At 38.5% G+C, this 21,984-nt stretch overlaps 2 protein-coding genes across 2 annotated transcripts in view; one reads left to right on the top strand and one right to left on the bottom strand.

The window, feature by feature from the left end:
- Positions 1-15,237, bottom strand: part of gtf2h1 (general transcription factor IIH, polypeptide 1) — a 73,189-nt gene extending 57,952 nt beyond the window's left edge. Inside the window, exon 1 of the mRNA XM_039753234.1 lies at positions 15,077-15,237. The gene's annotated coding sequence lies outside the window, so the exon portion shown is untranslated. The remainder of the gene's footprint in view (positions 1-15,076) is intronic.
- Positions 15,238-21,255: 6,018 nt separating this feature from the next.
- LOC120529432 (toll interacting protein) overlaps positions 21,256-21,984 on the top strand; it is a 33,048-nt gene continuing 32,319 nt past the window's right edge. Inside the window, exon 1 of the mRNA XM_039753221.1 lies at positions 21,256-21,485. Within this exon, the coding sequence (XP_039609155.1) occupies positions 21,453-21,485 (33 nt within the window). The 5' untranslated portion in view covers positions 21,256-21,452. The remainder of the gene's footprint in view (positions 21,486-21,984) is intronic.

Here is a 21,984-nt window from a genome sequence, read left to right as displayed (position 1 = left end):
ACCCTACAATAGATCGTAGCTACACACACGCACTCCCCAACTAGCTTCCATTTTTTAAACTGCACCCTGAACACCACACCAGCTCATGACAGAATAGTGTGATGAGTCTATACTGTGTATATTAATTTAAATTCCATGTGCTCCTAATGGTAAGGCTTTCTTTAACATATTCTGTCTGTTCCTCCAGTGTGGGTGTGGCAACACTCTGTAAAATCAGCACATGTGCCCAACCTCCTCCTTCTCCCCAGTTATGACAGGAGCAACTACAAAGTAAAATTGGTCAGGCACCATGCAGCGGTTGTTAATTTTACAGATTCAACAATTTGCTTTATAAATCAAAATATTACCCTAGTGCATTCCTGTTTAGTGATAAATGTGGCCCTCATTTATTATCTGCCACATCCCATTTATAATATAAATGGGTAACAATAATATAAAAAATAAAGTTACCAGGTAAATTTACTTGACAAAACAAAATCTAAATACAGTGGACCCTTGACTTACGAACTCAATTCGTTCACGAGAGCTGGTTGTAACTCAAGTTGGTTGTAAGTCAAGACTATTTTTCCCATAAGAAATAATGGAAATACCCATAATGCGCTCCGAATCTCCCACAGCAACACTTACTTAACCTTTTCATAATAAAAAAGGGTTGTTTATAATGTGCATAATTTACCAAAACACCAATAATTTTTGTAATGTACTAAACAAAAAGTTATAAAAAGTACCTAGCCTACCAGAAACAACAATTTCATACTGTACTCACCATTTAATTTGACATCTTTGGGCTACAGGAAGGGAGGAGGAGGAGAATGAAACGGAAGGTGGTTATTGTTTAGAAGGAGCCTCCTTATGCAAATCTTTTCTTTGTAAAATTGTCGAGATGGTGGATTTCGACATGCTGTAAATATTAGCAAGATCGGTCACACGAACACCACTCTCATATTTCCGCACAATTTCCTTCTTTGTTTCGATTGTGATTGCTGCTTCTCAAGTTAATAATGACAGTAGTCGAGCACTCAGTTCAAAGTTGGTCGTGTTGTGAACTGCTGTAATAACACACTCCAAAGCAGGCCGGTGCTGACTCAGCCTGATAACATCATCATGTGCCGCGTCTGCCCTTTAGCTAACATCCCTTAACAATCGCTTTCTTTACCTTCGTTACCTTCTCTTCCTTCCTTAGCAATTACGTGTCTTGCTTGCCATAGTCTTAGTGAATTATATATATAGATAAATCACTGCACTGACCGAAATTACGTCCACAAACACATGTATCTGGGCTCCGACTGATGCTTACGAACGCTCTCGGCTGTTTGTTTACAATTGCACAAGTGGATACACGTGACTGCATTCGGGTCATAACGCAAGATGTTGGTCGTAAATCAAGTTGTTCGCATGTCAGGCCGGTCGTATATCAAGGGTCGACTGTAAAACTCTATCATTAAGCATTTAATCCTGGCAGGAACTACAGACTCAGCGCTCATGATTTATGATTATGAATAAACATTCCTTCTTAAAAGGCTGCATATATAGAGTAATCTTATGACTGAACTGTATAAAATATCTCCACACACAACCTGCGATTACTATATAGGTGTATCTATATCATATCAGAAGAATGCAAAATTCACTTGTTTGTAAAGTGTTACAATAGTTGTAATTCAATGATGTACAGCGTTTGTCTTCACAGATATTTAAACCAGATCTTTAAGTTTAGCATTCAAAGATGTTCATTTTCATTCCTTGCCAATGGTTACATTTTGCACCATTCACTCACTATGGCCAACGATAACTTTCAACTCTTTTTTGCACAGTTTAATGATATTGAAGCATTTTGACAAAGGAGAATTCCAGAAAATCACTTGTGCATGTAAACACAGATTACTAAAAAAAACAGATTTCTGCCTTAATTGGGTTATTCACCGTAACCCGATTATGTGTGTGCATGTAAACGCTTGAGTGTTGGCAAGTAATGTCATTCCAAAAGATCACATGAACCAGTCATAGGTATTATACTTCAAAAAATCCACACTATTTTTTTTACCTAGATTGACAATCTAGGCATACCACTGCAACATATAAAAAGTCATTTTTGGTTAGGTAACACTTCTTCTCAATCAAGAATGTTTAATGCAATCAGGAAGAAAATTTTAGGTGCATGTTTTTGTTGAAAAACACAACATCCATCATCAAATTTTTGCATCAGGAGGCAAATCTTGCAATTAAAATACAGGAAATGATTTTTGGATTAAATGATAATTGATTTTGAAGAAGAAACTAATCAATGTGAAGACATACAAGGGCAAAGTAAATTTAAAAAAACAAGGGGACATTTGAGCTTTCCTTAAACATATGGGAAAAGACCTGGTAAGCCTTCTTGACAAAAGCAGTGATGTGCTGTGTGGTCAGAGTAGTTTTTGTATTTCCTTATCTATAAACAGTATTAATGCCATTCATTGTTAATGGTCATTAAATATGAAATAATAAAAAATACTATATCTTTAAAACCTAGACCAAACACAATGATCACATCATCTCTGAACAGACATGGCTACAACAGCTTCCCATCCAGTATGTTATGTTCACAAATCTTGTAATAATTACCAAGCTAATAATTCTAACACCTGATCTTATATACAATCTGCTGTTTTCATATAAAAATGTCTGAAATGACTCATCTATACCTCTGGCAACATAGCTTCTAATAAATACATTTTTCTAAATCCTTCCGATTATTGATACAAGTATTTAATGCATGTAAAAGTTTGCTAGTTGTGCTGTACTAGACTGTGAGGTGTTGTTTTATACAATGATATACATGAGATTTTCATTTAAGTTGTGCTACTCACATAGTTTTCTGAACCATTTATTGCATAACCAACTACAGAAGGAAACTGTTCTTACAGCTTATTCCTGCTTTAGAGCAGGGATAACATACTACAACCACAATATTCTAATTAAAATGTTTAACTTGTCTGATATGACATTTTCAATGCAAAGATGATGGTAAAACGTAACTATGTAAGTTTCAGACCATAGTTTGTGAGGTTTAAGAACTATGTACAGTATATGACATGATTATTACAGGAAAGGGCATTTCACAGGGAACTCCTCCCTGCTTACCCTGTACCACAAACTCAGGAATCATGTCATCTACAGACATTTTCTCACAACAGAGCAATACAGTATATCAGTGGCGGGCATAAGAATGAATAAAGGTTACTTATTGTTGAATTGAGTAAATTGAACCACCTGCACCTTACCATCAGTAAGACAAAACAGATCATTGCACACTTCAGGAAAGTCAAGACCACTTTGCCCCCAGTTCTCATTGATAATGAAGATGTGAAGGAGGCAAGGTCATACAAATAACTTATAGTGCATCTGAATTACAGGCTTAAGTGGAGCACCAACACAGATGCTGCACACAGTAAGGGTCAGAGTTGCCTTTATTTCCTAAGGAGGCCGAGGGCATTTGGTGTATGAAGTCCACACTTACATGTTTTCTATCTGTCTGTAGCTGCCAGTGTACAGATTGTTCTCAACGTACGATGGGTCAACTTATGATCTTTTCAAAGTTACAATAGCAATACGAGAATTTATATAAAATTATGTAAAATACTGTAGAAATTTTAAAGTTAGCTCAGCAAGCAAACATTTCTGTGGGCCAAGCGATGCAATGTGATACGTTGGGATGGTGCCAGGATGCAGGAAACTTACACCTTGTTAGAAGCATCAGTCTCACTAGCAATCAGCAGAAATCAGTGAACATGTTGTTACAGCTCACATTTTTTTTCTGTGATTTTCTTTCGAAGCCCATTGAACAGTGTGCAAATATGTCTTCCAAAAACCCTAGTGCCTCACCTGCTGGTAGTGAAAAGAAGAAGAGGAAAGCCATTAGTTTGGAAAAGAAATTAAAGATAATAAGCCTGTATGAAGGGGTAGAGCCAGTCATGGCCATTGCACAGGATCTATCAGCTATCCCAGTTGACAAAATCTATGATTATCAAAGACAAGAAAAGGATAATGGAGGCTAACAAGGCATCTGCTTCGGTGCATTCAACGATTTTCACTACGAGGAGAGCAGGGCCTTTAGAGGATATGGAACGACTACTCGTAACATGGATAAGATACAAAAGTGCATACCGCTTAGCCTACTCACAATACAGGCTAAGGTGTGCACACTTTTCAATACACTTAAGGAATGCTATGATGACCCTTCCTACACTCAAACTTCTAAGGCAAGTCGCGGATGGTTTCAATGTTCCAAGAATCGTCACAATTTTCATAATGTGAAACTTAGAGGTGAAGCAGCAAGCGCAGCTACTGAAGCAGCTGACAAATTCGAGGAAGAACTTCATAAGATTATTATTAAGAAATACTTGCCTGAACAAATCTTTAATGTAGATGAAACTGGATTGTATTGGAAGCAAATGCCTGAGCGAACATACAAACACCAAGAAGTTAAGACAATGCCAGGATATAAGGCTCTTTAAGGATTGTATTAGTCTTCTTTTAGGAGGAAATGTGGCTGGCTATAAATTAAAGCCTTTCATTATTTACCAATCGGTAAAGCACAGAGCTTTAGCAAAAAAAAGCAAGGCGATGCTTCCAGTTTATTATGAGCACAACAAGAGAGCCTGGATGACAGCACCTTTATTCAAAGATTGGCTTATAAATTGTTTTATTCCTGTTGTTAAAGAACACTTCCGTGAAAATAACATACCCTTTAAAACCCTCCTTATTTTAGTTAATGATCCAGGACACCCACAGAACATAGGGGATGCAGATCCTGATGTCAGAGTTGTGTTTTTATCTCCCAACACAAATTACCTCATCCAGCCAATGGATCAAGGTGCTGTGACCACATTCAAGCCGTATTACTTGTGGAACACTTTTGCTCAGGCTGAGGAAGCTACCCAAGAAAAGGAACTTAGACTTTTTTGGAAGGAATTCAACATTCTGAATGCAATTATGAACATAGCTCGAGCATAGAAAGGAGTAAAGAAGGAATGCATGAATGGGATATGGAAAAATCTTTTGAAAGTGAATGTGAACACATTTAAAGGTTTTTAGAAAGATTGTATCGCTAGGCAAAACATTGGAGTTGCAAGTAGAAGATATTCAACAACTTCTAGATGTTGAGGAAGAAGACTTCACAACTGAACATTTGATTGAACTATAAGGAAAAAAAAGAGTTTGAAGTGGAAGAATAAATTAAGGTAGATCCAGAAAGAAAGTTCACAACACAGAAAATGGCAGGGGCATTTTCCTTCATTGAGCAAGGACTTAGACGTTTTGGAGAAACGATTGTTAGCTATGACAGATTTGCAAAAGTTGAGAGACAGATTCATGATGCATTAGCTTGGTATAAACTTATGTATGAAAAAAGAAAGAAAGAGACAGTCCAAGCTACAATAGATATCTGTTTTTTAAAAAAAAACATCATTTGAGCCCCAGTCTTCAACATCTCATGAAAGTCACAGAGAGACAGAATCGAAAAAAGGATACAACTTTGGTTGAATCAAGAGCTGAAAAAGAATGTATTGATGACCCTGCTTCTGTATCATCCCCAGGCTCCTCATCCGATAATTAATGTTAGTTTTAGGCCGGAGTTATACTTCACGCGACACGACGCATGCTGCAGCGGACACTCCTGCAGCGGACACTCCTGCTACGCAAGCGTTGTAGTGTTCATTCTTGCGCGCGTACTTTACGTAAATCTGGAGGAATCCACCAGGTGGCAGTGCGAGATATTATCACGGTGAGAACATGTTTGGCTTCTCTGTGTTGTGAATTGCCTAGTACACATTAAATTTCAATGACACATTACCGCAATATCTCTGAAAAGGATGTTTATTGATTAAATCCATTAATCCAGGGATGTGCCCATTCCAGCAAGCATTGGGCATGAGTGAGAAACAGTCCCTTGACAAGGCCTCAGCTCATCGCAAGGTGAATACAAGCACTCGCATACACTAGCGTCATTTTAGCGGCACCAAATCCCCAAATCTGCATATCTTTGGAAGGAAACCGGAGCACAGTGCGGAATACAAGCAGGAAATGCCAGCAACATAACTCCCTGCGAGACAGCAGTGCTATCGCTCCACCACCGTGACACCCCCATGTGAGTAATTATTCCCCTATGTGTGTAATTATTAACAGTATTCATTATTTAAACGAAATTATATGTAAAATGTAACACACACAATTTAATGCATTTCATCATGAAAGTGATAAAGTATAAATCTAAAGATTCTAAATGTGCAGAGAGTTGGAATATCATACATTTAATTTGTTCTGTGTGGCGATCTATGGCTGCTTTCTGCTGCTGTCAGGTCCAAGAAGCTTGTAGCGATTACAAACTGGGATGATGTTTACGATGGTCTGCATTAATGATAAAGTAAACTACGAGGTAAAAGTGGACATTTCGAGATTAAAGCTGAAATTTCCACTTTAATCACAAAATACACGTTTTCACCGTGTCCTTTGTTTTTTTTCTCAGTGGCTCAAATATAACGCTATACATTATGTTGCTGTTGTTAAGTTGCAAAAATAAAAAAATAAAAAGACGGTACAAAAGATGGCATATGAGACTTTTAAAATGTATTGTATCATTACGTTTGGGAATATGCGACCCTTGAATATAAAAGCACCACGAATGCATCTGTATGTCAGCATTTTGCTTCACCACATCGAAGCATTCATCCCGTAGGATCTGCATAGAGGCTTTCTGTCACATGTAGATAGTAACAGAGACACTGACGTCACGCTCTGACTTTTAGCACACTATGCCCCCCCGACTTTTTGCTGGTACTGCAACTCGCGCATACGTCGCGTTAATTTCTGAGGACCTGCTCAGAGGACGCGTGAAATGAACGCTGGGAACACGTGGCAGCCATGATGCGGGTCATGTACAGTATGCACACAAAGGAGAAACTTATTGGTGAGTAGAATATAATAGTAGGTCTAGTCATTAATGTTTTTTTCAATGCAGGTACTAGATAGGATTATTTAATGTATTATTTATAACTTGCCTCTAATTAAAATTAGCCAAGTGTGTATTTTACAATGAATTTGACTCCACTGTTAAGTTCAGTCCAAAAGGATACCATCTTAAAATGCATGTAGGCAAAGAAATTGCATTTTTTTAAACTTTACAATAATTAATAAACATCCATGGTTTAATTATTGTAAACTGTTGCACCCTACATTGTGTTCTGTTAAAATATTACCCAATTTATTAGCAAATTAGTGCATTATTGATCACAGTTTCCAAGGAATTTGGGTAGGCTAGGCTAAGGTTAAGTAGGCTATGATTACACAGTACAGTAGACCCCCACAAAGTCGCAGTTCAGAGTTCACAGCCTCAGTCATTCACGGATTTTTCCTTAGAACCGATCTAATAACTGTTAGCGGAAACCGCCAATATCCTCCGCAATTTTCATGGCTTTTATCATGGCAATACTGCACTGTAGAGAGAACAGGAAGCAACTATATAGGAAAACGCGGCTTGAGATGGTGAAAGTAACCAATAGAATTTGAAACTGTACCTGCAGTGGCTCTGATTAGTCTTATGCTGAGGGTGCTGGGGTTGTTGGGTCAAATGATGTTAGCACAGCTTTTAAAAAGGGGGCATGTGACCAAAAACAAAAAGAACGTTTTTGTAATTTGTGTTACAAGTTCCTGTCTGTCTGCCTTCTGTTGGGTTACCTGTACTTATTCATTTTGTCCTGGATTGTTTCATGCATCTGGATTGTCTGCCGTCTGCCTGTGTAAATGATGACTGTAAGTGGATTCATGGCCATCCTACAAAGAAAGGAGCGCTCCTGGACCCGTCCACCCGTCTTCACAATTTCAGGAACTACTAGTAACACTATCTGTACATTCCCATTCAACGTGCGGATCTCTGGACTCAGGGGTGTGGAAATCCAACGCCCGAATCGTCTGACACGGGTAAATTGACCGTCGGACAAGCGTGTTTTTCTGGTTCCAGTTGTCCACGGACAAGTGCAATTTTCTGGAGAAAAAATAAGTATATGTATTGTGCAGGTCACATTTTTACCACTACTTTCAAATTTTAAATATTTGGGTACGTACTTCATGCGGAAACAGTCTACTTAGACATGTTCTTCGTGTCTCAAATTGGTCTTCCAAAAGGGGAAGCACTCTCACAGCCTTACACAAGTATTTTACCCTACTATTTACTCGCTTGGAGATGCGGTTATTTTTTTCATGCCGACATTACGATATAATCTGATGATTTTTCATTGTAATCGATAACTTTTATATATTATTGATAAAATGCATTGTTTCTACATAAAAATGCAGTAATTTTACTTACAATGCAAATGTTTTCACCATGTAACAAAGCCTGTTAGGCAGTTAATCTTTCCTGAAATTTGCGATTTCGCGTAGGTTGTGATATATTGTGGAGTTGAGAAGTTTATTGCGTGACATCAATTTTGATGAGCTGTCTATAGATCATTTTTGATTAGAGTTTATTAAAAATAAATAAGAAAACATTCTGTTTCCAAATGTTAAGAAATCTATACTAATAAAAGACAAAGCCCTCACTGACTCACTCACTCACTGACTGACTGACTCATCACTAATTCTCCAACTTCCCGTGTAGGTAGAAGGCTGAAATTTGGTAGGGTTATTCCTTACAGCTTCCTTACAAAAGTTGGGCAGGTTTCATTTCGAAATTCTACGTGTAATGGTCATAACTGGAACCTATTTTTTTGTCCATATACTATAATAGACTTCTGCTCGATGCCCATGGGAGGCGGAGTTACGCCTCCCACGTAATTTAGTGCCTGCCCATATAAGGCCGTCCGTCAGCGACAATCCAATAGAAACACTGCCGCTAAATATTCACGGGTGAAGGACTGTGCTTATGCAGAGGAAGATGAGATGGTCAGGGTGGTGTTTGGCACAAACTTAGCGAAACTTAGCTAACATTAAATACAGCCGTGGGGTGGAAAAAGTCAATGTCACGCTAAAGGAAGACAGTGTAAAAAAAACCCGTGCATGCAGTGTGTCACATCTCAGATAAAGAGGAAGACGAGCTGTTTACTGATGCATTAAGAAACAACCACACGCCATGGCACAGTGGTAGAGGCTTTGCCTCTAGCGGCAACGTCTGAGGTTCGATTCCCGAGAGGGGTTGTACCGAGTATGTACGCGCGCTTCCCGATTTATTTTACCCTCGCATCCCCTTGGTTTGAGACGTATGAAAAAATATGCGGTTAACGCAGAAAGACAGATCACCAATTGAAGCTTTATGAATAATGACTACTTTATTCGCCATCAATGATTGTTTTGGTAAAGCCATACTCAAGTGTATTCATTAGATGAACGGTAAAAAAGTAAGAGCGAGGGGAGGGTGACTTATTGAGGCACGCAGGCGAAACCACAACAGCATGCGGGCTTGATGCGCCGGTGCGCGTCAACTCGATCTGAATTGCGCGATCACATTCGAAAAAATATATCTTTTCAAGTTCTATTTAGTAGACACAAATATCTTTGGTTGGAATGTAAGGCAAATTTACTCTTTACATTTCTATGGTGAAGAAAAATTTATGCAATGATGCCTACATTTAACTTACATTTCTACCAAAGATATTTCTGTCGACTAAATAAAAATTCCTTCTATTTAAAATTTAAGTTAACTTAATTTAGAAACGATAGTTCATAATATCCACGCAGACTTGCATGTAAGAGCGGGAGTCATCCGTTTTAACAAGCAGCGTATTGCACTGATACGAAATAGCCTGTCCATTTAATTATTTAGGAATGGATAAATAAATTAAGATTTTGTACAAATAATGTTTTTCATTTTTCTTCCTTGATGGATTCTGGCACCCCCAGCAACAGTTGCTCGCACTACCGCCGCTCCCTATACGCAGAGTACGCAGTCTGCGTAGGGCACCAACTCCCAGGGGGGCACCATCCCAGCTGCTCAAAAATCATTTTTATATATTATAATAATAAATTAATATTAATAATATACATACATATACAAATAAACAAAAATATAAATGTACAGTATATATTGCATTTTATGGTGAACGCAGAGTAGGCTAAGCACACGTGATAACGTGCACGGCACGCCCTCACCTCTGTTACGGCTGCCTATTTGGCCAAAAATGATAATAATTGAACAATATGCCTCGTCCTGGAAAGAGAGAACAGTCCGGCGCCAAGAAACGAAAGAAAAAAAAAAGCCCAAGATGAAGCCCGTGCATCACTTTCAGGTACATTCATCATCCTATGAAACTTTATTTTATTCTGTCGACGTTGATAATGTGTTTTAATGTCGGTAATAATTTCACGACTAATGCATCTTTCTTAATATGAATACAAGCAGATCAAAATGACTTAAAATGCATTATATTAAAACACAGAGGCAATTATGATTATTGATTAATAATGACCATATGGTGTCATTAAGTAGGTGTTTTTTTTAATTTTATTTTTACTTCCGTAATATTTGGTGGAGGGGGCACAAAAGTACATTTCTGCTTAGGGCACCCATTTGGCCCTGGTTGCTCGCAGCCCAAAGAGCGTATAGATATATATACATATATATATATATATGACAGCAACACTCATCACATCACTCACAACAGAGACAAAACAATTACATTGACAACACACTACTTCTACGCTGCGAAGCGCGGGTATTTTGTTATATAGATATATAAATATATATATATGTATAGATATGAGAACAACACTCATATCAATGACAAAACAATTACATTAACAATCATGTTACGTTATTTATAAAATTTTTCCTTTTTTCATAACTTCTTTAACACACTACTTCTCTGCTGCGAAGCGCGGGTATTCTGCTAGTTATCTATAAAAATCTTCACTTGGACGCGATTATTTTTTCCCCAACAATATTGGTAATATTTGCTTCTTTGGAAATGTACCATCTTGCAGAATTTCGAATACGTCATTAGGAATTACCTGTGTAACCCATAATGCACTGGGTAAGCACGTTTTTCTCGCTATATGGGTGTTGCTGAAACTGAAGCAAGTAGCATTGCGGATGAGATATGGACCGTTTCTTGATTAAAACTGTCACAATAGGCCCTAAGAAACCTGACAATGAGGGCAAGAAAAGAAAAACAAAAGCTGAAAGGGGCCTCGAGTATGATAAAAAACGAAAACGGTCTTTTCAATCGCAATGGCTCAAAGAGTTTCCATGGGTAAATGCAGAAATGAACAGCATTCAGCCCATGCTGTCTGAGATGGTAAACATTCTTGGGGGAGAAGATGTTGCAAGGCAAAAGCTGAAGAACATGGCAGAAAATTAATCAGGACAGTGTTCTGTTATGCAACTGTAATATGTTACAATGAAGGCATTGTTTATTAGTGAGTTAAAATGATAAGGGAATCTTTTATATAATGTTCTGGAGCAAGGTGGCAAAATACTACTCCCTGAAAGAACTTTTTTCAGTTTTAAAATGGAAGGCAGTTTTGGTATCAATAAAAGAGATCAGAAAAAATAAACAATTTTTCACTTTTGTTATTTGTTTATTGGCAAGTGAATTTAACTGGCAGACAAGTGGATTTTCTAAGTTTACTTGTCTGTGGACAAGTAGAAAAAAACTGATTTCCACACCCCTGGGACTATCTATTTTCATTATTACTTTTCATCCGTTGCCGTTTTTTCATGACTTACTGTGTGTGTTTTGTTTGTGTTTTGTTGTATTTAATGTGTAATCGCCGTAAGGATAACGTTGTTTTCATTACAATCTTTACTTGCCGTTTGATTACCGGTTTGCTTTGTTTTTGTCTCCGTTTGTGAGTGTGTGCAGGTTGGGCCAAGGCTGGGTGCATCCCTGGAATCTCCGCCATTAAAATAAATAAATCACCATCTTCTCGACGGTGTGAATGTTAGCGACACTGGACCGCTACAGCGTTATTCATTTTTCCTTGCTGCTGATTGACTGTGATGAATCGCCAGTTGAGTGTTCTTGTGTTTTCCGTTTTGTTCCTCTTAACCCTTAAACCGCCACAACCAGCTATAGTCGTTTCCCAGTGCCATTTGCGAGTACACAGGAGCTGATCAGTCAATGCCGTACATTCTTTGAGCAGCCAGCTCATGACCACTGCCAGCCCCTTGTGAGCAGGGGGGCTGAATGCACCCCTAGAAGATGCGGACGCTCCTCAAAACACCCCTCTTAAAAAATGCTGATAGACTACTTTGACATTACTCCCTTACTTGCTGGGCTTACTTGCAGCTGCTCTGTCACGTGATATGCTTCACGCGCTATGCTTACTTAAAAGTATGAACAGCACCTGTCCTTTTTGGCTGATTGCTTTGTTTCTCTCTCCTCCCCCAGACATCCACTGTCCCTGTTGTGCTCCCCTATGATGTTTGTCTATTCTTTAATCGAGAACTAACTGCATACTGAGCTTGTTTTACATCTGAAACAGACATGTTTGTTTGAAGTGTTTGAATAAAGTTTCTGTCTCTACAATCTCCTGTGTTTCTGTGCAATTCTGTGACCCAAGCGTGACACCCTGCAGCCTCACTGTCCCAGAGATTGGGCCGCTGCACTAGATTAGCCTGGCAGCAGCAGCGCTTACCTCTGTGTGCTTAAGTGCAGCCAGTTCAAGTGCAGTTGGCTCGGTGATTTACTGAGTTTCATCCATGGCATCAGTTGCACTTTGTACATATTGTTCCAGTAGTTTAAGTAGTTTTTACAGTTCATTAGCAGTGTGTAAAATGATCAGTGTTACAGTAATTGTGATGATCTTTGCATGAAAAAATGTGTTCCATTAAAATTTCACTTTTTCTTTGTGAATTGTGACATTTACTTAAAGTGCAGCAAATAAGTATTTGGCATCCAAGGATGAATTAACCCCCAAGTATGTGGCAGTTTAACAGTTAAAGCCCCAAGATGCAGCCGAATGGCCCTGCAACTTCTAAGGCTTCTGGCAATGAAAACGCGCTTGCATGGATTACAGTAAATATAGCTGTAACATCGGTATTTTACATTCTACCACTGCGGGTGACATATCAGTACAGTATACAGGTTTACCATTACATCCTTTTTTTAGGTAATGTATTAAGCTGAGTTTGAAATTAAATTAAGGTGTTTTGGGGGCATATTTAGGGGTTAAACTATAAAAATAGGCATTTTTTTTTAACCACATCCAAAATTTGAGCTTTTTCACAATTCGCGGGTGCTCTAGGAACATAACTCCCACAAATTTTGGGGGTTTACTGTATACTACCTTAAGCTAGGTTATGCAACTTATGATCAAATCAACTTGCAATCTGATTTTCGGAATGTAACCCCATCGTAAGTAGAGGACAACCTGTATTTTTCGATGCTGTAGTGTGGTGAGGAAATTGCTTTAGTGCAGGTGACAAAAACAGACTAAATAATTTGATTAAAAAGGCTAGTTCTGTCTTAAGAGTCAAGTTGGACTCTCTGGAGGAAGTTGTACAATAGAGGTCACTCAAGAAGCTGCTTACTATCCAGGACAATGACTCTCACCTCCTGTATACAGATTTGGCTAAACAGAGAAGCACATTCATTAACTGACTAAGACAAATGTGTTTTTCTCTAAGTAGCATGACTTAAGGTCATTCCTACCCTCAGCCATCAGGCTCATCAAGGAGCCACCTCTTGTCCAGGGAGGTATTGTTCCCTGGCTGTTGAATAGTACTGAGTTAGTCTAGCAGACATCTTGACAGATGCAATGTACAAAATATTCCACCAATACACTGTTCAACAACTGACACCCTGTACTGCAAAACTGTAGCATACATATGTTTAAATTTAATCACTTTACACTTACCGAATACCTACACTGTTAATCTACTTACAGATAATTCATTTTATGTGTATTAGTACCTTGTTAGCACACCTAAGACTATTATATTCTTCTTATATATACACGTGTGCCTTTTTTGTTTCTTTTTTTTGTATTATTACAGTTTGTCTGTCAATATTGTTATCTATCTAAAATGGTAAAAAGTCAAGAAAAGACATACCTTACAGAAACTGCAATTTCATATACTGTACACATTTAAGTACAAATATTTTTTTCATGTATAAGCTGTGTTATAATATTATGAATAAAATCAGTGTATCCTTTTTAAAAACAAAGCCAAAACTAAGTGAACATTTTTATGGTACATTACATAAAAATGAAGTCACTTTTCTCAGATTTTTAGTCAGGCCAGCAGTCCCAAAATGGAATATCAGCTTTTCATTTTACATGCGGTAATACACCCATCTGATTTTTTTCTTTTATTAATTTCTCAAAGAATCAAATTGTTTTGCAGTAATGCTGCCTGTCAGTTTTAATATTTGTGGTCACTTTCCCAATGGTTACAATTGTATTACTGCAGGACCTGCTCGAATATTAGATTCCTGCAATATTTAAACAGCAGTACTACCCGATTATCAGACTCGTAATAAAACCATAATAATTTAAATCTCGTATACTTCATATTTCTTATTATAATAGTGAAAGGCTTTATATAGAAACTAATATTTTTAGATGAACGTAGTGCACTGTTGCAGCTCTAAAAGAATTCCTTCAAAACAGAGACTACTTCAGTGCTAAGATAACCACCACCTGCAACATGTCCCTGACAGAAATAATGTACATTTAAAATGACTACCGCTCTTTTGTGACCCAGATCTTAATCATGGCCCTTCCGTGTCCATGCTCAAAACGTCGGCAACACCCCAGTTCCCGGAACAGTCTTAACAGCAATGCAGAGAACACGTCCATAGCACCGTCGAGATGTTAGGGCTGATACCTGATGTTTGCCGGCAAGAAGCACTTTCGCCTTCCTAAAGAAACATTATGGTCCAGTTGTCAGATTATACATGTAACACTGATGTTCGGCTCAGCAAACTACACCCGCACTTTCATCTAAACACAGAGCAGGTGCCCAAAAGATATTTTAAATTAAGACCAACTCTTGCGCCCAAATTCCACCTAGGGTTTGACTTTCTACTTCACTTTTCTCACTTTACGAATGCTTCCTCTCGGCTTTCTTCTGTGTACATCAGGACATCTTTTTCCTTACCTGATTCACCGACGACTTCTTTGGCCTTCCCCCCCTCTCAGGCCTCCCAGGGCTTTTTTCGAGACTTGTAAAAATTGCAATTATGCCAAGAAATTCCCAACTTGCCAGCGAACGCCACCTCCTCCTCCTCCCCTACCAGCACCCAGTTAGTTGTGACATTCAAAAAGCTCCGGCCAGGGAGCTTAAGAATAGCGTTTAAACGTTCCGCACTTTCAAAAGGCGAAGGCGCAGTTCGTTATTCTGTACGGTTAAAATGTTTTAAAGGAGCTATACATTATAAAGACTGGTGTTAATTTCCATAATGTAAAAAAAATCGATACAAACCAATTAAAATGTAAACTATAGCTATTAATTTTATATTTTCTATGTGTCTGTAACGTTTAAATACATTGAATAAGATATTTACCATACCTTAATGGTGATGCGATCACAGAATATAATCTGCATAAATTAATTAATTTGGTTGAAGGTAAAGAAGAATGTATCTGGTTATGTAAGTAACAAGGATAGGATAGTGGATGTATAATATTGCACGAAATTATATTGGTTCGTTAATGTAAAACAACTTTCTTATACCGGCTTGTTAGATAGATAGATAGATAGATAGATAGATAGATAGAACTTTATTTCTTCCTAGAGGAAAATTTCACTTTTTACATTAGCACATTGAATAAATACATACCGCAAACACACATTCATGCACATACAAGTATGGTCTGAACACACACCAGAATGACACAAAAGCAAGAAAAAAAAAAAAAAAAACTGAACAAGAAAAAAACTATGTCTTTGGCAGTTTCAGTTCCAGTGAGACATTATGCAGGTGTATTGGTATTAATGAACCCTAGTGGCACTTATTGATGCAGTGCTGCAGAATAATGTGTTGGCTGAAAGCACTCCTTGTTAGTGTGTCAGAGAAAGGATGTGCAGCATTGTTCATGATGTCATTCATTTTCTTCTTCATAACTACCTTCAGGGGGCTCAGGGTGCATCCTATAACTGATCCAGCCCTTTTAATTAGCTTGTTGATTCACTGCACCTCTACTGAAGAAATGTTATTGACCAAGCACACCACAGCATAGGAAAATCACACTGGCCATCACAGAGCTGTAGAAAATATGAACATTGTCACTACCAATATTTAAGGAATGCAAAAAAAGAGTATGCTCTATTTTTTCTTTGACAGTTTCTCTGTGGTACGAGATCAGTCCAACCTGTAACTGATGTAGACCCCCAAGTTCTTATAGCAATGCACCACCTCTACATCCACTCCCTGATTAGTGATGTAATAAATATATTTCATTATCAATTCATCAGTTCCACGTTCCATGAGCCTACCTGGATGGGACCCAAGTGCTGCTGCGCAGCAGGTGACGCCTCAGTATCCCACCAGTTCCAATCCCCAACTGGCCTGACCTTATTGGCTCTCCAGGGGTTTTGACTCTTCAGGGGATGAGGCCCCCAAGGACTTTCCCCCATCCCCTTCCTAATGCAAGCAACCTTCCTATGGCCAAGTGTGTGAAGTTTTTTTTTACGGTGGTTTGAGTGTCAATCCTGCCAACAAACCCCAAGTTTTCATTGCAAGTTGGAGGGCAGGGCAGATGCAGTTTAACGTCATACCCAAGGAGACCTGAATGAGGCACAATACCAGCTTTGTAAGGAAATGTCAGTTACAGCACTATGGCCATGTGGTGTGATTCCCTGCGGGTGAACCAGCTCACAGGATCCTTATTGTTGAGGACCCAAACAGCTGGACCAGGCCAAGGGGACATCCACATAGCACCTGGCTGTGGCAAATAGATGATCATTTCCAGTGGGTGGAACTGGAATGTGTGTCTGCCTAGAGAGTTGCCAACCAGGATCCCAAGCTGTTTTGTCATGTGGTGGGTGCGGCAATGCACCGTACCAGACCATGCTCCCCAACCTGACCTGATTCATCAGTCATACATTGTACAAAATAAACTCATTACATAAGTAAACAATTACACATACTAACAATATGTACACTATACAATGCCTCCTTATAATGCAAAATAGTTGTGTTGTAATGGAATATAGGAATGAGGGGGTGGGGGGTGGAGTTTTGATTATAGTTATAACCAGTCACTATACAGAGTGTAACATCTTAACAGTTGGCAGGAAGAAGCTGTTTTGGAGCCTGCTGGTCCTAAACCTGATGTTACGCTATTATGTGCCTGAAAGTAATAACATGAACATTTCATGACATGGATGACTGGAGTCATTAATGATTTTTCTGGATTTTCTTAGACATACAGTAGCATAACGCCAAGGTGTCGGACAGAACGCATTATTCTCTGCAAGGCCTTGTTAATGAGAGCAGTGCAGTCCCCATATCAGGTAGTGACACAACCAGTTAGGATGTTTTCAGTGATGAAGGAGTAAATTTATCTGAGGGTGCTCAGGCTCATGCCAAACCTCTTCAGACACTTGAGATATAAAAGTTTTTATTACACCTTTTTCTACCATATTTTTCAATGTGAACAGTCCATGGGAGGTCTTTGGTAATATACAAACTGAGGAATTAAAATTTGCATCCCATTGATGGTGATAGGGGTATTTCCTGAAGTTCATCATTAGGTCATTGTCTGCACATTCTCCCCATGTGTATAAGGGTGTTCCTTGCTTAACCTTAAAAATGTGCTGCTTAGGTTAATTGTTGGGTTTGGGTGTGTGTGTGTGAGTGGAGCCTGTGAAGGAGTGTTCCAGGCTCAGCTTAAAAGTCATCCATATCCATAGGGTACCCAACAGGTTGGAGGATCCAGATCCAAAGAAACCTACAGTATATACTGTATATGTGAACAGTGACTAGGCCCTGGTGGTACAAAAAGGCAGAAAGATTATGGCAAAAAGTTTGTATAATTGACAACCAGTGTAACAATATATAGATAGATAGATAGATAGATAGATATATAGATAGATAGATAGATAGATAGATATTTAAAGTCATTAACATCTGAACATAGTACTTGTAGCTTGTAGTGTCCACAAACTGAACATGCTGAGAGATATTTGTTTTCTTGTTTGAAGTCACCACAATTCAGAAAAATTCATCATTAAGATATTGGTAACAGTGAATCTTTTTTTATCATTTTTGTTTCAGTCATGATAGTGTAGTTTTAATTCCCTGGGCAGTAATGTAAATGAATTTGATCCATTTTTCAATGTCTGGATCACACATTTACTTTTAATTGTACTATGCCCATTTTTTACCTAAATCTCCAGTACCCTTGCTGCTTTTTCCACTCAGTCTGATAAAACCCATTCAGCATTAAAATAGTGCCTGAAAAAATGGAGGTATAAACCAGTTCTTCTTAATGCCCAAAATATCACAGTATCTGTACTTGCTGTAACTCACTACAAGATGTACAGTTCATACAACTTATACTAAAGCAATCAAATATTATATGTAGTCAGACCAGGTCTGAATCCTTTCCACCTTACTTTTATCCTCATTCTGGAGTTTTGCATCTTATGTCCGTGGATGGGCTTGTAACTTTTATCCTCGCTCCAGGACTTTCACCCTTTCTACCTTTGGACTTCAGACGATAAGACTGGGATGATTTAGTGGATTTGCACGATTGTGTTAGGCAAAAATGGGCAACAGAGTGTAACTGTAGACCGCAGTACCTATGCGTAATACACCAACATCACGAAACACCCTCAATGTCAATTATGAAACACCCATTGCCTTACACTATGGTTAACATTTGGGTTGTGCGAGGATTATCTGACTTAAAAGAGCGTTTTGTGACCGACATTGTGGGAATTAGGGATAGGGTTTGCCATTGATAGTAATTTTGGGAGTGCGCTCAAGAACTATTTCAAATTTGTTACAATGAATTTTGATGGATGGTTTCTCCATATTAGACTGCAACACTATTGCAATGTACAGATTCTACAACTTTGATTAAATGACACATCTTCATGCAATTGGTTTGAAGCTGTTTCTGACAGGACTGACTGTAGTTTTCCTTGAGGATAAGGATAAGTTAATTATGAAAATGTATGAATCGAGTGAACAAAATATATGAAGAGGTATACGTTACATTTAGAAAGCAAAGTGTTTAGTGGGTTGATTATAATTTATTTAAATGCATTGACCCTGTATTCACCTAGTCTCACTGAAGCCAAAAGTATACTATACACAGCTTGAGGTTATACAAGTGAATTTTGCTTAAAAAAGTGGTTAAGAACAATTTGATGGCTCACCAAGTGTCACATTTTTAAACCAAGCCAACATCTCATAAAGGCAGTACTCAAAGGGAGCATGATTTTAAACTTCAAAAGTCAAAGGTACTCTCGATATCCTGGTCCAACAGAAAGCACGCTTCTGATGTCAATGAACAGTCAAAAAATCTCCCAAAAAACTCTACTGAACATATAAATGTGTGTTGCGCTTGCAGAAAACACACAGCACATTTGAAAAATAAACATAACACGTTTCAAGCAAAAATATTTTCTGTAAAATCAGATTACATTGGCATTCGAAGACATCAATGGATTAGTAGTAAACATGAAGAATACATTGTGGCACGGGCTGTGTGCGCTCTCTGTTGTTCACTGTTACAACGATAGTGAAGGAATCGAAGTATTTGAAAGAACTGGAAGTTGTATTCAAAACATTTAAACAGCAAAATATGCATTTAAAAGTAAATGAAGTGTCATACAGTGTTAAAAGGACAGATGTTAAGAGCCGCAGGAGATGTAGATTCAATACTCAAAACACCCTAATCAACAAATCTCCCTAATAAGTAGATTCATACTGTAGATGAGACTGCACATCTACACTAATAACTTAAGAAATTTATCCTGTCTAATTTGAAATGCAAACATGCTATGTCAAAATACCCTGCACATTTCAACATGTTGCATATTCATAGATCACAATGTTTATCTAAACTCTATTTGCTGTTATGTTATATAAAGATGCAATAGTTAAAATGACAAAAAAATATCGTAGGTGACAGAGGCACTTCTCAAACATGTGGAGCTCAGTAGCTGTGGTGGTCTACGTAAATGTGCATGTGTCCGTTTGTCTGTCCCCATTGTCACAGCACTCATTACAACGTGCAAATTATTAAGCTTCAGTTACCTTGTGCTATTGAGCTCCAGAATGGATAACAGCAATTTTAGCTTTTTATTTCCTCTCAGCATCAAGTCTGCTCAGTATAATTTACTCTCTCCCTGAAACCCTTGCTGCGGTTTAAAATGTACGGGCTAGACAAATTGAGGTAGGATGGTTTTGGAAAAAGTTCTGTGGGTGTTGCAGTTTGCGGCGTACAAGTTCGCCGCTAATAAACTACACACTTTTTAATTGGTTGCTCAGTATTAGCATTTGAGAATCATGTCTGACCCCGGAAGACAAGTACAGTATTTACAAAGATTAAAACATAAGATTTACACATTCCATCACTTACTTTCTGCATTCTCCTTTCCAGTACAAGGTTGTGGTTAGAAATAAACTTTTCAACAGTATACAAATAAGGAAACCTAACCAGCTGGGGCAACATAAAATAACGCATTCACACACAAATGCACAACGCCATTTAATGTTGCCTGGCTTTGGAGTTATGACAGGATATGCATGAGAACTCGAATGGAACATGCTCGCTAACTTTATGCAGAAGGCACTTGTCAATTAAACTGCTTGTTATTAACTTGAAAAGCGTCAGGCTGCACCAACTTTCTTTAGAAATCCCAGAAAACCAAAAGCTGTAAACATCCATCCATCCATCCACTGAAAGCTGATAATACTGAACATTTCACATCAGCACCGGCGGCAATACATTAACAGACCCTTTGTTATGAGACACCAATTGCTACTGCAAATCTTTCGTTCCCATGTGACTTAGTCGATAACAAAAGCATCAAGACCAACACTTTTTCTTAAAGAAGATATTAAAGATGCATGCTAAAATCAAGGACAAATATAGGTTTCCGACATCCCGAGAGCAACATCTCACAACTATTTCTACTTCCCTAACGGAGGCGGAAACAACATAAAGTATCTGACGTAATGTGCAACGATTGGTAGATTATGTCTTCCGCTAGGAAACTGGTCCAATGAATAACGGCACATTTACGCATCGTATATAAACGTCGGCGGTTCTAGAGCCAAAATGGCGGCGCTACGGAAACAATTTTAAGAAATCGCTCTCGCGGTCTCTGTCGATAAACTGCTGACACTGACGTCATTATACCCATATTGATCAGCTGATGAGGAAAGGACGGCTGGTTATATAGTATATAGAAGCCGATCTCTGACTTTCAGCAAAATTGTCGGCGTTATTAACGTGTAAAGGTTATTTATCGGGACGCTTTTTAGTGTGTTGTGAACATCACAAAGTGAGACGTCATGGCGACTACAGTTAGTACGCAGAGAGGCCGGGTAAGTTCTGATGGGCTTTCGCAAATCACGGTGTGATGAGTGAGTTTTCGTTTGTGACATTGTACATCTCCTGCGTATTTCCGTTAAATTAACAGCCTGGATCTGCACAGTTGATAAGCTTTTTAGTACCGGAGACGATGTAGAGGTGGAGTCTGCTTTCTGAAAAATTAACTTCCACAGTAGAATCTCAGTGTAATACACACGTCTTCTGTATGCTTAACAGGTGAGGGAGAGACTAGAGTCCAGTGTTCGCGAAATCTGGCACCTAAAAGCATTACCTAAAAGGTTTTTTTTTCCCTAATTAAGTGAAAGCCGGGGTTGTAAAACTCATCGCTACGTGCTCGTGGAAACATTATTATGAGAGATCGACATTGACGAGTATATAAGGGCTCCACAAAGGCGCACTAAAGGCCAGCAAGCCAGGCAGGGAGTCGACTAAGGCACATCTGGGGTTAGAGGATCATGCAACTGTCCAATTAAGACGCTGCGGGCCAGGCAG

This window comes from Polypterus senegalus, chromosome 1, assembly GCF_016835505.1.
Source record: "Polypterus senegalus isolate Bchr_013 chromosome 1, ASM1683550v1, whole genome shotgun sequence".
Lineage (NCBI taxonomy): Eukaryota > Metazoa > Chordata > Cladistia > Polypteriformes > Polypteridae > Polypterus > Polypterus senegalus.
This window is presented reverse-complemented; position numbering and strand designations above follow the sequence as displayed.